This window comes from Sapajus apella, unplaced genomic scaffold, assembly GCF_009761245.1.
Source record: "Sapajus apella isolate SASKATOON/1434 unplaced genomic scaffold, GSC_monkey_1.0 scaffold12, whole genome shotgun sequence".
In the NCBI taxonomy this organism is placed as follows: Eukaryota; Metazoa; Chordata; class Mammalia; order Primates; family Cebidae; genus Sapajus; species Sapajus apella.
The window spans coordinates 6,254,517-6,270,950 of record NW_022436952.1 but is presented as its reverse complement, the minus strand read 5'-3'; the positions used below and the strand labels follow the sequence as shown (position 1 = coordinate 6,270,950).

Sequence of the window (16,434 nt, the reverse complement as noted above, 5' to 3'; positions counted from 1 at the left end):
TTTTTATATTTTTAGTAGAGTCGGGATTTCACCATGTTGGTCAGGCTGGTCTGGAACTCCTGACCGCATGATCCACCCGCATCAGACTCCCAAAATACTGGGATTACATGCGTGAGCCACCCCGCCCAGCCAACAAAAATTTTCTTACTAAGACCAGGGATGACACTAGCAAAGGGGTTAAGAGGAATTTTTCAAATCTCTAAGTCCTTTAAGTTAAAAAAGATTACAAAACAAGGTAAAAGTTACAGCCTAATTACTGAACAAAAATACATAGTCATGTGCTGCATAACATTTCAGCAATGACATCACATATGTAGTTGTCCAGTAAGATTACAATACCCTATTTCTAGTGTATTTTTTTTTTTTTTTTGAGACAGGGTCTCACTTTGTCACCCAGGCTGGAGTGCAGTGACAGTCTTGTTGGGAGTACAGGTATGAGCTACTGCACCCAGCCTATACTGTACCTTTTATTTTTAATTTTTTCAAATTTTTCTTCCCTGTGGTCTTCCTCCATGCACCTTTTCTATGTTTAGAAATACAGGTGCTTATAATTGTACTTCAGCTGCCTATAGTATTCAGCATAGCAACATGCTGTACAGGTTTGTAGCCTAGGAGCAATAGGCTATAGTATACAGGCTAGGTGTGTAGTGGGCACTACCATTTAATTTTGTGTAAGTACACTCTGACAAAATGGTCTAACGAAGCATTTCTCAGAATGTATGTTGGTCATTAACACATGACTGTACATACATTTCTAGAAAGGATATGAGAATATTAAAACTGAATTTTACTTTTCAGTTTTCTACATATAATTTGTGTTTTTTAAATTATTGGTATGAATTAATGTTTTTCAAACTAACTTTTTTTTTTTTTTTTTTTTTTTTTTTGAGATGGAATTTTGCTCTTGTTGCCCAGGCTGGAGTGCAATGGCGCAATCTCGGCTCACAGTAACCTCTGCCTCCCAGGTTCAAGCCATTCTCCTGCCTCAGCCTTTGAGTTGCTAGGATTACAGGCGCCCGCCACCACACCCAGGTAATTTTTGTATTTTTAGTAGATAGGATTTCACGGTGTTGGTTAGGCTGGTCTTGAACTCCTGGCCTGAGGTGATCCACCCACCCCAGCCTCCCAAAGTTCTGAGATTACAGGCGTGAGCCACCGCACCCAGCCTCAAACTAACTTTTAGTTTTGCTTTTTTCACACCTCTAGGTGTCTTGGTTTTATCTGGCTTACAGACATTAGTCAGTTCCTAATTAGGAAAGAGTTCTTTTTTGATATGACCAAACCTTTCCAACTGGAGGCCGGGGAGTTGGGAGAGGTTCTTACAAACTGAGACATTAAAAAATCATTATCTTTTTTTTTTTTTTTTTTTTTTTTTTTTTTTGAGACGGAATCTTGCTGTCGCTAGGCTGGGAGTGCAGTGGCGCCATCTTGGCTACTGCAACCTTCGAGTCCCTTGTTCAAGTGATTGTCCTGTCTCAGCCTCCCGAGTAGCTGGGATTGCAGTCAGACACCACCACACGCAGCTAATTTTTGCATTTTTAGTAGAGATGAGGTTTCACTATGTTGGCCAGGATGGTCTCAATCTTCTGACCTCATGATCCACCTGCCTCAACCCCCCAAAGTGCTGGGATTACAGGTGTGAGCCACTGTGCCCGGTATCATTATTCTTAGAATTCTACTCCACTCCTTAGAACAATTCTAAACATGACTAAAGTAGTATCACTAAAGGACACCTAAGCCAGGTTACAAAGTGGTATCCAGTGGATGATTTCACAGCTTCCATTAAAGGTATCATAGCTTCTACTCCTACACCCTGTCCAATAATCTCACAGAAGAGGCCAGTAGCAATGGCTCATGCCTATAATCCTAGCACTTTGGGAGACTGAGGCAGGCAGATCACTTGACCCTAGGAGTTTGAGACCAGTGTGGGCAACATAGTGAAACCTTGTCTCTACAAAAATTAGCCAGGCGTGGTGGCATGCACTCGTAGTCCCAGCTAGTTGGGAGGCTGAGGTGGGAGGACAGCTTGAGCCCCAAAGGTGGAAGTTGCAATGAACTGAGATCATGTCACTGCATTCCAGGCTGGGAGACAGAGCGAGACCATGCCAATAAAAAAACTGCTGAGTGAGTGTTCATTCCTCCAGCATCTACTAAACACCTGCCCTAACATAGGCATTTGGAAGTTCCAGCATCCATGCAGAGACCTTAAAGCATTACAGCTCTTCATAGGCTGAGTAGTTGAGCATTCTGAGGGAAAACAGATTCTAGCTCCCTCAGCAGGGGAGGTTTTCCAGGGTTCTAAACCCTGGCTTCCTGCTTCTCTTTAGTGGTCCTGCTGCTGGTTACACAGTAGTGCTTATCACATGTTAGTCGCTGCCATGGGTTTCTCAGGTTTTCATCATGACTATACTCCGATGCTCTGCACCCCTTTGGCAGGTGAGGCCACTAGAGAAATAACAGCACAATTGAGTTTAATGTACAGTTTGTAGCAGGTGGACAGGTAAGGAGCTGGGTTAGATGACACCTCCACGTAGCCTAGCTGTATGAGACCAAAGGAACTCCGGATCCTTCCTGAGACGTTTGAGCTGACTAACCCTATGAAGTACACACTGCATAATGCCTGCCCTGAAACTTTAATACAGTATTTAAGACTTGCCCTTTAAAGTTCCTCATTGTCAGCCTCCCCAGTTCTCCACCCATCTTCCCATGTGAGCTCTGCTTTGGCCACACAATGGCCAGTCCTCCCCACAGAAGTCCATTTCCCTTAATTTAAATTCAAAGTGGGGAAAAAATTGCACTTGAGAATGAATCATCCATTTTATTTTATTTTATTTTGTCATGTGCTCAACAGCATCTCTTTCTCTCTCCCCTCTCCCTGGCAGGTCACAAGAGATAAATTAAAAATAAAATCTACAAGGAAAATAATTTATAGCACTCCTAGGTTCACACCTTCTATCCCTACTGCTCAGTTATGAACCCCCTAACTGGGAATCAGTGCTCTCCTCCCCTTACCCCCATTTCACTCCTGCTTGTCTGGGGCAGACAGTAGTACTCCAGAGCCAGGCAGGGGTGGGGGAAGCAGTGGCAAACAGTTAAAGACATTGTGGTCCTGGAATCATCTGGCCACCTTGGCACTCCCAAGTCTGCCTCCCCCAGGCAGCCCTCCAGGAGCCTGTGCTAAGCTGGGGCTGCGGAGAAGCGTCCTGTGGCCGACAGCTTGTGTGTTTGGTGTAGGGAGTGCTCTCAGCCCGTCACATGCACTTCTCAATCTTCTAGAAACCCAAAAAAGAAAGACGACCTCGGGACAGAGGAGAAAGATCCCAAGTGTTCACACAGTTACACGGAGTCTTTATGGCAAAGAGAACATTTAGCAGCTTTGAATATTGGGGCATCTCCTTTTTACTCAACACAAGCATTCTAGACCCTATAAGTGAAACAGGGCACAAGCCCTAAAAAAATCAAAGCGCCAAGAAATTCTAAGACTAGTTTTTTGTTGTTGCTGGGTTGTGTAATTTTCTGTGTTTCCCCAGTGACAAGCCCAGTTGTTGGTAGGCAGAGGCCCTAGGGAAGGGTCACTCCCCATTGTTGTGCTGAATCCTGCCTGGAGGCTGCTGCACTAAATCCTCCATCATTCCCCTGCCTCATAGCAGTCCCCCAAGAGGAAGGCTGCAGGCACAGTTCCCAGAGCACTGCCAGCACCCTACCCCAGCTACAGAAGAGCTCAGGCAGCTGGTGAGGGGTGGGGAACACAAACACCAGACCCAAGGAGGATGGCATTCACATGCAGGCTCTGATGGAGACAGTGGGAGCCTCAGCTCAGGGGTGGCTTGAGTATGGAGGGAGATGGAGTGGCAAGGGCAGTGAATGACATGCGTGACATTGGGGCTGCTGCAACATGGGGCTACATGACCCTTTTCTGTTCACTCTTCAACCCTAAATCTCCAAGCCAGTGTTGGGGCCCAGTGGCTCCATTCGATTGAAACATTCCAGCCGATGATACCCAAGAGCCTCCCCTTCAGGGATGCCAAAGTGCAAGGAGCAGAAAGAGTTAACATCGCCCCTCCCCACCCCCACCCTGTGTCTGTGTAACCCCCCTGGGGTGAAATGGGGTTTATCACCAGCGACCTAGGCCCACCAGAGTCACTCAAACGTGCTGCCTGGAATCCTGGCCAGAGCCAACCTTAATCTTCCCTCTGATTTTCTTCCCACTTTGATTTTTGGGGTTTCCTTCTCTTTGCCTCTGTCCTGGAATGAAACTTTCTGCCACCTTCCCTTCCTCTCACAGGTCCATTCCTTCCCCTTTGTCGGCCTTTGCTCCACACAGCTCCTCTACCTCCAGCAACTCCACCACCACCCTTGCCTCACAGGAAAGTGGTAGGGTGAGGACCCTGTCTGTCCAAATGGTCTGGCTACTTCCACTCCACCCAAATGGAGCTGAGCCAGCCAGTGCCTGCGCCCGCCTCTTCCTGTACACTGACCCGCAGTCATCCCATCTGAGAAGATATATCGGATAAGAAGGCATTAAAGTTCCCGCTGTAGCTGTAGGTCCAGGTCCAGGTCCAGGCCCAGCCCTTCTCCAGTTTCGGTCTTGGTGGGCATCAAACCCCCTTCCTCCCCAGGCTCACTTTCTCCTGTCCTTTGGCTTCCTCTCCTGCCGCCGGGCCTGCTGGTCGGCCATCGTGCGGGGGATGAGGAGGACACTGCCGTCCCCAGCGTACTGGAGCGCATACTGACTAGGTGAGTAGGGCCGCCCATTCTCATCCCGCAGCCGCCCAAACACCTCCTGGTACAGGCTCTGGACCTTCTGCTTCATCTGCCGCAGGGAGCGCAGGAACTCCACTTTCTCCCGCAGCAGCCGGGCTTTGTCGCGTTGCAGGTCCTCCACATCACGCTCCAGATTCAAGATAGTGTCTAGCTTGCGCTTGCGGCAGTTCTGTGCCGCCATCTTGTTCTTGCCCCGGCGCCGGATGTCTCGGATGAGGCTCAGCTGGGCTTCGCTCAGCTGGTATTTGGACAGCAGCTCATTGAACTCCTCCACAGGCAGGTTGATGATTTTGTCATTGGTGAAAGGAATCTTCATGGCTCGGGCTCGGTGCTCATCCCGGCTCATCTGCTTGTCCAGGAAGTCAGCCTGCTTCTCCTTGCTGCCTTTCTTGAGGGCACTGGGTGGTGGCAGGTCGGCTGAGTCCAGGGCACTGGGTGCCATGTTGTATGTGTGGTTGTGGCCCACGTGCTCCAGGTAGGGCAGGCAGGAGAGCTGAGCCGGATCCTGGTAGCTCATGCGGCAGAACTTGGAATACTCAGGCTGGTAGCCCACAGCACCCTCGGCCTCTTCCAGATCCAGGGTCTCAGAGTCAGAGCTGTAGCCAACCGCCCCTTCCTCAGAAAAAGAGGAAGACGCAGAGGAAGAAGCAGAGGAGGAAGAGGAAGAGGAAGAGGAGGAAGAACTGCCTTCAGAGCTGCTTAGGGAAGAAGGGCTATGGCTGGAGTCTAAGGAGAGGCCTGAGTCAGAGTCAAATTCCTCCTCCAGCTGGGAGGCCTGCACAGGGTTAAAGCCTTCTTCAATGGCCAGGTCCATTAGGCTAATCTCATCCAACATGGCTTCATCTAAGAGACCCCCCAGTGGGTCAGGCAGCTCTGGGCCTGCTGTGTCATTGGCTGTGCCATTGAGCTGGGGTGGAAAGAAGAGCCCTGTTAGGTTGGTGGAGCCGAAGGTGGAGTTGAGGCTGGTGGAATTGCTGGGGACCAATGGGAGCAGCGTGGAGCTACTGGCCACAGGCAGGCTTTCCACCTCGGGGCTGAAGAGTAAGAAGTCCTGGCTGCAGCCCCCCAGGGACGCCTGATGCAGGCTGACATTCTGATTGATGGGAGTGTTGGGGGCAAGGCTGTAGTTGGTGCTCAGTGGATCTCCAGAAGGGGCATTGTACAGGATTTCACTTGCTGATGTGTTCACTTCCATGGCCTGGGAGGGGAGAAGAGCACCACTGTTCACTAGGAACTGACTCCCTCCCCTGGGGCTCACACACTGCAGGCACCCAACAGAGGCACAGCTGCTGGGTGTAAAGGCAAAAGACTAGAAACCAAAGCCCACAGTGTCAGCTCCTGACCGAGCTTCATCCACCAGGCCTGGTAGAGATGGGTTCTTCCACGTAGGCTTGACCCTAATGTAGGACTGACCAGCTTTTCCTCATTTTTGGCTAGACTCACCCCACCTTGGAGGGAGAGGAAGAAAACACTACCTTGTTACTGCAAAATCAACACAGTGAAAAGAACACCCAGACTTATGTCAGAAAACCTAGTTGCACCACTTGCTGTGTGACCATGGGCACATCATTTAACCTCTCTGAGCTTCAATTTCCTCACCTTTGAAATAGTAAAGGCTGACTAGATGATTGTGAGGGCCAAGTGAGAGAACGATGGCTGTAAAGCACCATGTGAGTGTCAGCTATTATTAATGCAGAACCTTGGAAGTACTCAGCAAAGTGCCTATTTGCCTGAAGGAAAGGAAGAAGGCACACCCAAGAGGCAGGCCCTGATTTGGAAGGCTGAGTCCTGAGGGTTTATTTAACCCAAACCCTACCTGTCTCCACCTCCCATTGCCCCAAGGACACACCTGGACAGGTTTCCTCTCAGTGTCCCCACTTTCCTATGGATCAGAGACAGTATTACTCTCTTTCCGCACAGATGGAAAAGCAACTGAGTGCTAAGACACCCTGTGCAAAATCCAATAGGTTTGTGCCGTTCGACAATCCTACCTGCATTTCCATGATGGACATGAGATCTTGCCACTGCTGTTCCAAATCAAATGGTGACTCTGTCCCAGTCAGGAGAGGAGACAAGAGGTTGTTTTGAAGATCTGGGGGCTCACTCTCACTAGGCACTGCTTCTGTTATGCTGGATATGTCTGCTGGAAACTAGGGCAAAACATAGAGACTTTAACCAGGGGGAAAGAAAGACCTTGTGCCTTCCTCCCAGAGACTACCACCTGGAGTCTGTTTCTGTTCTTCTTTCCTCTGCATTTACCCCCAGCAGCCAGGACAAGGCCAGAACCAAGAGCTGGCCCCTCAGCCATGAAGGGACACACCAGGTACAGGCTGCCCTGCTCACTTGGTGGGCTCTCACTGGAGTCCTGCTCACCTCAGCATTCTCCCCAAAGGGGCAGGTGGCTTCCAGCAGCCTAAGGCACTCTTCCAGGGACAGGGCCGTCTGGTCCTCCCCACTAGGCACCTGTGGCAACAGGAACTGTAAGTCTGACTGGGGTCTTAGCTGCCTAAGGCTCAAGCTTCTTTCTCAGAATGGGTGAAGGCCTGCAGTCCCCCTCCCATTCCCAGGCTAATGGCTGGTCCCCAATCCCAAACTCCCAACAACAGAAGGGAGAGTGAAAGAGGCCTGAAGCAATCAGGAAGATGCTAGATGCTCTGCCTCCCTTGAGTTGTCTGTTGCCAAGGCCCGGCCCTTCTGCGTCTGCTGCCTTCCACTCCTTTCCAAGACTCAGCTAATGGGACTGATAGACCCAACCCAAAACAGAAATTCAGGTCCACCCCACACACAAACTGTCTTCTCTAAGGGAAGTTTCTGGAAGAACTCCAGCCTGGTTTTTGTCAGGGGAGAAGAAACAAGAAGAGAGCCCAGTGAGCGGAGGTGATGGTACCTGTGCAGGGAAGCTCTCCCCAGTCTCTCCATCCACTAGCAGGTTCCGTGCCAGAGCTTCCGCGCCCTCGCCTGCCCAGGTGTCCTGCTCGCCTCCATCTCGCAGCTCCTTCTCCACATCCTGCTCCTTCTGGCGTTGACTATAGTCAAAAACCTCACGCCCAGCCCCCAAATCAATATCCTGTCGCCAAAGGATGTCAATCAGATCTATGTCCTGAAAGACAGATCACATGACTTTAGCTCTCAGAAACCTGGGTCCTTTCCTTGTCCTGCACCTCAGAGGTCCCTCCGAGTGTCACCCCAGCTAGTCCTGCCTTTACCCCCTGGTCCCTCTGCACCAGCAAGTGCTCACTCATCTATTTCCAGACACTATCCCCTCACCACACAAAGCCACTAGCAAAACCATTAGCATGACTATCATCATCAAGGTGGGAATGATTGCGATGTGGACCAAGACACGCCCGGCCAAAAGGCAGGGCCGCCTCACCCCTACATAAAGAAGGGGAACATCAGGAGACACCTCTCATTTTGGGAGTCAGTCCCCTTAAAATGTGGTTTGGTGGAAGCTGGCCATGGCAAGCAAGAGCAAATTGTCATGCAGAACTGCTTAGCCGTGGCCAGGCTTGCATCAGCCTTGTGGTGCCATTTCATTTGCATAAAGGGGTGGGGTAGGCTGGAGAGGAAAATCCCTGCATTTCCAACCACCTGATGCAACCAATGACAACGCCATGCTGTCTCCAGCCCTTCCTACAGCTATTCCCCATTCCCCAGCTGGCAGCAAGAGTAAGGCTGATACCCACAACTCCTCAACCCCAGGCTCACCTCAAGATTCATCCCTACCAGAATTCCCACTCTCAGATGATCCCTAGCGGGGCATCCCACCCCTGCCCAGGCCAGCCTGTGTCCCCTTACAGCAGGGCTCTCACTCCCTTCCTCACCACACCCCAGGACTCACCAACTCCCCATCAGTCAACCTACTCAAGGACATAACCCCCATCACTGCTCAGCTACAACTGCCACCTTGGCCACCAAAATGCCCCCCTCCCATTCTGCCCTGGTGGCTTGTGAACAGTTGCTGCAGCAACTGCCACCCCCACTGCCAACAGCATAGAACCCCAATAAATAGAGCTATTTGGGCTTCCTATATATGGCACCCCCCTGTAGTCGTGCCCTCCCCACAAGCCTGAAGAAACCCTAAAGTGTTGCCTTCCATCCAGGTGATAAAATGCAGACACACACTTTCCAGAAAGCAATTTCCTTAGATCAGACCCACCTCCTCCCTACCTCTAAGCCGGTATCCCTCTCCCATTAACCCTCCCTGACCCTAAGACCTCCCAGATGTAATATTCCCTTTAGTCTCCCCACATACACCAACCTGAACAGAAGCCCTGGACCCAGGAGCAGAGGGGGGCTGGGCCACCCGGTGACAAGCCAGCAAAGAGTTAAGGGGCCGGCTGCCTTTGGCATGGCCCCCACCACTGTGAGAGCTGCGGTCCAGGCGGGTCATGGTCTGCGAGATGAGCCCCAGGGCAGCCGGTGCCGGGAAGCCGGACAGGGGGCTGCAAGGAGCTCTTGGCTTTCAGGGAGCACACCAGGCTGGAAGGGTGGCCCCTTGCTAGCTCCGAGGGGCCTGAGGAGGGTGCCCCGCCCGTGATGCTGCCTGGGCGGCCCAGCCCAGCCCCCTTCCTCCATCCTTGAGCAGCCCCCTCCCACCTCAGAACCCCAGTTCCACTCAGGCGCCCAGCTGCCCCCACCCTGAGCTCACCGCAGAGGCTGCAGTGAGATGGGACTCCCACCCCATGCTCCGTGCTCAAGGTGCAGAGGAAAGCAAGCTCCCTCCTGGGCCTATCCTCCCGCTCCTCCCTCTCCCCCTCCCCACGCCCCCCAAACTTGTTACCTAGGCTGCAGCAAGGAGCCAATCCCCTCCCCCTCCCACCCCGCAGGTCACTGCTGAGGCTGCAGAGAGCCAATCCCCTCCCCCAGGTCAGCAGCTGGGCTGCGGAAAGAGCCAATCCCCTCCCACTGTCGTTACCTAGGCTGCGCAGAGAGCCAATCTCCTCCCCCAAGTCTCCGCTGGAGATGTGGAAGGAGCCAATCCCCTCCCACCGCCTGTTACCTAGCTGCAGACGGGAACCAATCGCTGCATCAGGGCAGCTGGAGAAGCTGCCGCAAAGAACCAGCCCATCCCTGGGCCGCCTCCGTCTCCTTGAGGAGATGCGCCCAGGGGCGGGCAGCCCCACCCAGCCCAGTCAGTCAGCTGGGGTGGCGCAGTGAGAGCCCTGGGGGAAGGGGTGCCACTCTCCTCCCTCCTGTCGCAGCTTGCTCATCCAGCCCACTCAGGACTGGGCAGACACTCCTCCCCAGATTCTCTGGGAATCTAAATTCTTTGCTGGAAGTGGAAGGAGTTTTCCCATTCCTAAGGAAGGCAGTGGCCAGTTCTCAAGGCCAGGGATTCAGGGGCCAGGCTGGGCAGGAACCCAGGGCACACAGGCCCACCATAAGTTTTGTCACCCCAAAATAGGCAAGACTAGGGAAAAAGGAAGGCCATTTTTCCCAAATGCAGCAATGTCACAGTGCTGGCCAGGCCTAGCCCTAAGCAAGAGGAGGGGAGACACAACCCGGAAGCCCTACACTTAGAGAGACAGGTGCTCAACATTCTCCTGGCCACAAATGTCTCCATTCCCCTTTTACCCCAGCTTTGTTCAAGAACATTCCCTGCCTACATCTCATCCAAGCAGGAAAGCAGCCCCTCACAGACTCAGTATCACAATACAGACTCAGTATCACAATTCAGACTCCCTGGATTGGTGTCTCAAGGGGAAATTTAGCTCCCTCCCCACTGCTGCTCCCCTGGAGCCTAAGGTCAGGTCAAAGAGACAGTATGTTCTCTCTGGTCAGTCTGCTCCTAGCCTGAAAAGAGTTGTAAACAGGCCACCCCCCTGCTCTGGGCAGAAAGCCAATCTCAAGGGGAATCCTATCCCTGACAAGGGCCTAGGCTATGGCTGTCCATAGAACAGGCCTGGCAGCAGGAGAGCACTACCACCCCAGGGATAATACCGGTTCCAGCAGTGCCTGTCACATGCTCTGGACCTGGGTATTTTTATCCCTGAGTTGCTGAGGAAATGTTGTTCTAGACACATAATAATCCTCCCTTCCCCCATACCCAGCCTGGGCCCCTAATGCTGACCCACCCCACATCCCAAAGGGAGTCCTAAAGGCCTGAGATAAGGAAAAGCACGACCTTCACCAAGGCCAAGAAACAGAGGAAGGGAGCGTCAAAGTCCCATCCCATCCTGCCCCAACCCACCCAATTATGTCCAAAACATCCCATCCCATTCCCATCCCAAAAGGAACTGATATGGAGCTACCCCTGCAGGGTTTCCAAGAGCAAACTCAGTTCCACCCACCCCTGGGGGAGCTACACTGGGGCAGGAGTATGAAGCAGAGACAGGGAAGCACACTTTAGAACACTGTGCCAAGACTGGAGCCCACTTGAACGAAGGGGAAAGGGCAAGCAGAAGAAAGGTGAAGTTCCAAGAGGTCCTGTAAGAAGCTAAAATAAGAGGCCCTGAAAGGTAAGAAATGTTCCTGGCTCCTGCGCTCAGATAATCCTAGTCCCTCTCGAAGCAGGTCCAGTATGAGCCATTTGAACACAGAGCAGTGTCTCAGTCCCTATACTACTGACACCTGGGGTCAGACAAATCTGTTGTTTGGAGGTGTCCTGTGCCATTTAGGATGTTAAGCAGCATCCTTGGCCTCTACCCACTAGGTCCCAGTAGCACCCCGACCCAAAGTTGTGACAACCAAAACTGTTTCACCATACTGGCACCTGCACCCTCGGGGACAAAATCACCACTGGCCTAGAACAAGCCATACTCTTTGACAGTCACTAACAGTCAGAGAACTGAACTCAAGAAAAGTCTCCAAAGCAGGGAAGGAGGGAAAACATGGTCTGACCTGGCAGGCAGAGGAGCCAATTTCTGCAGCATCTGTAAAACATTTTACATTCCTCCACATAGCCACCTCCAAAAACCCAATCAGGCCTTTTCCTTCCCTAATGGCCAGAGGAGTGCAGTAGGCCTTTTTCGCAGCTCCTTAAGGCTGGGTGGCAAACCAGAGCCATACAAACCCACAACTCAAAGCAATCTTATCATGGTGGGGCAGAGGCACCGGGAGCCACTTGCATCTTAAAAGGCAAAGAATGGCATCACTTTCTGCCCAGAACAGTATGTCAGGCATGTGACAAGAGCTAAGGATCTCTTCTGACAGCTCAAAGCAAGTTGACTTGGGCAGCAGAAGGCAGTTCTCTTCTAGCTCCCAGCCTTCTTTTCCCTACTCCCTGCAGTGGGCCTTTAGCAAAGAATGGAAGCCTTGGCCCTCTCCTGGCCAAGAATAGCTATTTAAATCTACCCCTTGGCTCAGGCCCAGGAGGTCTGAATTATCACACAATACAAGAGGCCTGACCATGAAGGAGAACTTCAGGGTATGTCTGTGTTCTGATGTGGGGGGAGGTAAAAGGCAACAGTCCATAAAGTATTTGTGTCTTAGCAACAGATGTACACTGCATAAAAGCCCATCACAACATGACTCCTCCCCCACCCCAGGCCTCAAGCAGTCATGCTGAAATCCAAGCAGTAAACACCCTGGCATGTGTAGGAACCTCCCCCACTGCCATGACAGTACATTTAGTTAGGTCAATGGTTCAACACAGGAAAATGCTCCCAGCCCCCAGTCCTAATGTCAGACAGTTCAGCCCATCCCTACACAAGAACAGCACCTGAGGCCCCACTGGAACCTGTCTGGCTCTTTACAGGGCTCAGGGTTGTGACCACAATCCTTCGGGACCAGCCCACCCCCACCCCCAAATCCCAGGCCCCACCACCCACCACAGGTCCACTAACCTCTTTGGTTAAGTCTCCACTGACTGGAGGGGCTACAGCCCCCAAATCCTCCAAATCTTCACCGAATCCCTGTTCCGTTTCGCTTTCTCGAACCCCGTTGTCTGGGCCTGTCACATCTTGGAGGCCACTGGAACTCTCGAGAGCGAGGCCTGAGTTGGGCTGACTGCCAGAGACAGACCCCTCTGGGTCTCGGTGAACCAGCCAGGCATTTACCTCAGTGGTTGGCACCTGGAACCTGTCCAGGGCCCTCACCTGACTGAGGAGCCGCCGGGCAGTGAAGTAATTGTCCAGGTCTATGCTCTTGGGGTGGATACCATAGCCATCCAAAGTATTCCTCAGGTTGTGGAACTGGGTCTGAGTATAGGCAGAACTGGGCCCCAGGATGATCTCCCGGAGTGGGGGAAGCTGTGAGGTCAGGTAAGTATCCACGTCCACCCGTACCCCAATCAAACTTAGCAGAATGGTGAACTGGAGAAGTCCTTCCGTTAAGTATTTCTTCAGAGAAAGCATTGCTGAAGGACCAGAATGTTTATGCTTTTTGGTTTTTAAATATTCCAAAGGATAAATCAAGGCCACTGCTCTGCCGCTTCAGCCAGCAGGTTACCCTGCTCGGTGCCAAACCCCGTACCCTACCCTGGCAGAACACAAGGGCTGAGCTCCCTGATGGCCCCAGAGGAAAGCACACCCTGTGGAGCCAAGGCCAAGGCCACACTCCAGACAACATTCACTTTTCCCTTCTCGACACCTCACCTCTGAAAGTGCAACTGTTCCTAAACCAGTCCAGGCCCTCACGGCTCACGTGACTTACTGTCTCCACAGTCCACATACAGTCACTTCCTCACTCACATTAGTTGTCCTCTCGTAGAGTCCACTGCAGGCTGTTCTCAGGAACAGCTGATGGATTTTTTTTCCTTCTCCCTCTTAATGTTTATTTTCTTTGGCTGGAGCTACAGGCCTTTTGTCTTGGATCAGAGTGTCCCGCCTCCTCCACACTTACCAGGGGGGTTTCCAGAGAAACCTGAAATAGGAATCACAAAAGCAACAGGGTAAGATTCCATACTTTTCACATCATGATCAGGGTAGGAAATCTTCACAGTAGAAGGCAGAAAACACATTCAAAGGCCACTTTCACTTTTTTTTTTTTTTTTTTTTTTGAGACAGTCTCACGCTTTGCCCAGGCTGGAGTACAGGGGTGTCATAATCTCCACTCACTGCAACCACGACCTTCCGGGTTCAAGTGGTTCTCCTGCCTCAGCCTCCCAAGTAGCTAAGATTACAGGCGTCCGCCACTATGCCCAGCCAATTTTTGTATTTTTTGTAGAGACAGGGTTTCACCATGTTGGGCAGGATGATCTCAAACTCCTGACTTCAGGTGATCTGCCCACAGTGGCCTCCCAAAGTGCCGGGATTACAGGTGTCAGCCACTGTGCCCGGTCTAAAGGCCACTTTTAAAGGAAGAAAGGACTACTTAATACTCTCAGAAAAAATAAAAAAAATAAAAAAAATAAGCCGGGCGCGGTGGCTCAAGCCTGTAATCCCAGCACTTTGGGAGGCCGAGGCAGGTGGATCACGAGGTCAAGAGATCGAGACCATCCTGGTCAACTCGGTGAAACCCCATCTCTATTAAAAATACAAAAAATTAGCTGGGCATGGTGGCGCGTGCCTGTAATCCCAGCTACTCAGGAGGCTGAGGCAGGAGAATTGCCTAAACCCAGGAGGCGGAGGTTGCGGTGAGCCGAGATTGTGCCATTGCACTCCAGCCTGGGTAACAAGAGCGAAACTCTGTCCCAAAAAAAAAAAACCCAAAATATAGCAACCGATCATAGACGTAAGAACTATAAAAGAGGGTACTGATCACAAAGGATCTCAGTTACTGTATATTAAACGTGCACTATTCTAAAAGGTCACTTTCTTTGGATAAGCAGACAATGACCAGGGCATCTAAAATATCTTACACCTTTGTCTTATTTACCAGCCCTCCTCCCTGCTACAGGAGCATTACCCAGCTTCTATTTTTACATGAGAAGCCCATTTCCTGTCTTAAAAGTAAAGCTGGATTTTCACCTCTCAGGAGAAAAACCACCTATAACAGTAGTCTTTTCCAGTTCGAAAAGGTGAAATTATTAAAGGGTAAGAGTGTGGAAGGACAAAAGGACAATGTTAAGGCCACCACTTCACCCAGAAGAAGAATGTCTTTTGTTTTCTGAACTTTGAAATCCGATTTCCCTTTAACCTCAGAACTTAAAAAAAAAAAAAAAGAAAAAGGCTAGGCGCGGTGGCTCACGCCTGAAATCCCAACACTTTAGTAGGCCAAGGAAGGAGGATCACCTGAGATCAGGAGGGAGGATCACCTGAGATCAGGAGTTTGACAACAGCCTGACCAACATGGTGAAACCCCGTCTCTACTAAAAATACAAAATTAGCCGGGGAGGGTGGCTAACGCCTGTAATCCTAGCTACTTGGGTGGCTGAGGCAGGAGAATCGCTTGAACCCAGAAAGCAGAGGTTGCGGTGAGCCGATATCGCGCCATTGCACTCCAGCTTGGGCAACAAGAGGGAAACTCCGTCTCAAAAAAAAAAAAAAGAGAGCGAGAGGGAGGGATGGGGGCCTACTACGCAGGACTATTCCATCCAGAATTTGCATAGGCAGGTTTTATTTTCATTCATGTGACCTTCTGAGCCAAAGCAGAAGGATACGGCCACGTTCTCCAGCCAGCCTGCCCAGTGCCGAGAGGGTAAATCTGTTTCTGGTCTCCACTTTTGAGCTTCTATTAATCTAACAAACCAAGACATATCTACCGCTCTCCTCTCCGGCGATGTGACCCATCTACCAACTTCACACACACACACACACACACACACACACTCCCTCTCAGAGTAAACACAATTGCGACCCAGAATTCCTGCTTAAGCTACACTCCCGTTCTCACGCAATTTATTACTAAAACCTCCCAAAAGCCAATTAAGTTCGAGAAACCGGACAAAGTCCCTTAAAAATCGAGTTAGGGGCACGTCCCTGGCCTGAGGCTGGTCCCACCCTGCCCGGATACCCGAGTCCGGCTGAGACCAAGTCGCCATGCCCACTCTCGGCGCCTGAGCTTCCAGCCTCCTGGGGCGGCCAGCGAACAAGTGCTACTTCCCTGGCCTTGACCCACCCTTACAGCAAACCCCACCCCGCCCTCCATCCCGATGGCCCCACCCCACTCCCAAGTCCGGGTCTCACACCACGCCTTCTCGTGCCTTCAACCCTGCCCAGTCCATCCCACCCCGGAGCAAGCTGTCCTCGGCCCAGCGCGCGGCCCCTCCCTGTCAGGCCCAGGGCCCGGCTCCGGCGGGAACCCCGCTCGGCCCCCGCCTCCTGCGCCTCAGCACCATCCCGCAGCCCGTCACCCCATAGGCCTCCGTCCCGAGGCGCTGCACCCCTCCCTTCCGGGAAAGGAATGTGCCCGATACCCGCTGCTGAGCTCGGCGTTCGCCGCGGCCGCCACAGCAGGCCCTCAGCCCGAGACCCGGCCTCGCCGCCGCCACCGCCGGCCGGCCTAGAGCTCCCCAGCCTCCGCTTCCCTCCCCGCCCCCTCCTGCCACCGCACTCGGAAGCCCGCCCGCCGCAGGCACCCTAGTTTCTCCAATCAACGGGCCGATACGGTGACCGTCGCCGGATGTCCTTCTGATTGGCAGCAAAGAGGGCCCAATGGCTGAGTGTACCTCTTCATCTCCGGGCACAATTTCCCAAGACTGACATAATTTCAGGCCCAATGGGTGCCTAGGCCCGCCCCGCGGCGTGGACCCACCAATGAGTAGGGCGAAGGCCCTGCTGTCTGGCATTCTGGACCCCTCGGCCGCGCCTTCGCGGCGGGTGGTGTTAGCGGGCTGGGCATCTGGTG

At 52.2% G+C, this 16,434-nt stretch overlaps 1 protein-coding gene across 5 annotated transcripts; it reads right to left on the bottom strand.

Moving 5' to 3' along the window:
- Positions 1 to 2,801: 2,801 nt before the first annotated feature.
- NFE2L1 (nuclear factor, erythroid 2 like 1) lies at positions 2,802 to 16,126 on the bottom strand. 5 transcript variants are annotated; one of them, XM_032279868.1, is made up of 6 exons: positions 16,004 to 16,126; positions 12,552 to 13,569; positions 7,652 to 7,864; positions 7,138 to 7,227; positions 6,756 to 6,914; positions 2,802 to 5,962 (listed from the first exon to the last, which is right to left on the bottom strand). In XM_032279868.1, exons 2-6 carry the CDS (start codon positions 13,059 to 13,061, stop codon positions 4,622 to 4,624), a joined length of 2,313 nt encoding a protein of 770 aa, XP_032135759.1. In that variant the 5' UTR covers positions 13,062 to 13,569; positions 16,004 to 16,126; the 3' UTR covers positions 2,802 to 4,621. The 5 variants fall into 5 exon arrangements, with proteins under 5 accessions (XP_032135759.1, XP_032135758.1, XP_032135760.1 ...); XM_032279867.1 differs by lacking the exon at positions 16,004 to 16,126 and adding an exon at positions 15,601 to 15,779; XM_032279869.1 differs by lacking the exons at positions 7,138 to 7,227; positions 16,004 to 16,126 and adding an exon at positions 15,601 to 15,779.
- Positions 16,127 to 16,434: the final 308 nt, after the last annotated feature.

Bases quoted from the DNA above. Each gene is read 5' to 3' on its own strand.
- NFE2L1 (XM_032279868.1), bottom strand. From the start codon at position 13,061: ATGCTTTCTCTGAAGAAATACTTAACGGAAGGACTTCTCCAGTTCACC. The intron at 7,865-12,551 runs GTTAGTGGACCT...TCTGTCTTTCAG, and splicing joins GTGGAGACTTAACCAAAGAG to GACATAGATCTGATTGACAT. The intron at 7,228-7,651 runs GTACCATCACCT...CTGTTGCCACAG, and splicing joins GGGAGAGCTTCCCTGCACAG to GTGCCTAGTGGGGAGGACCA.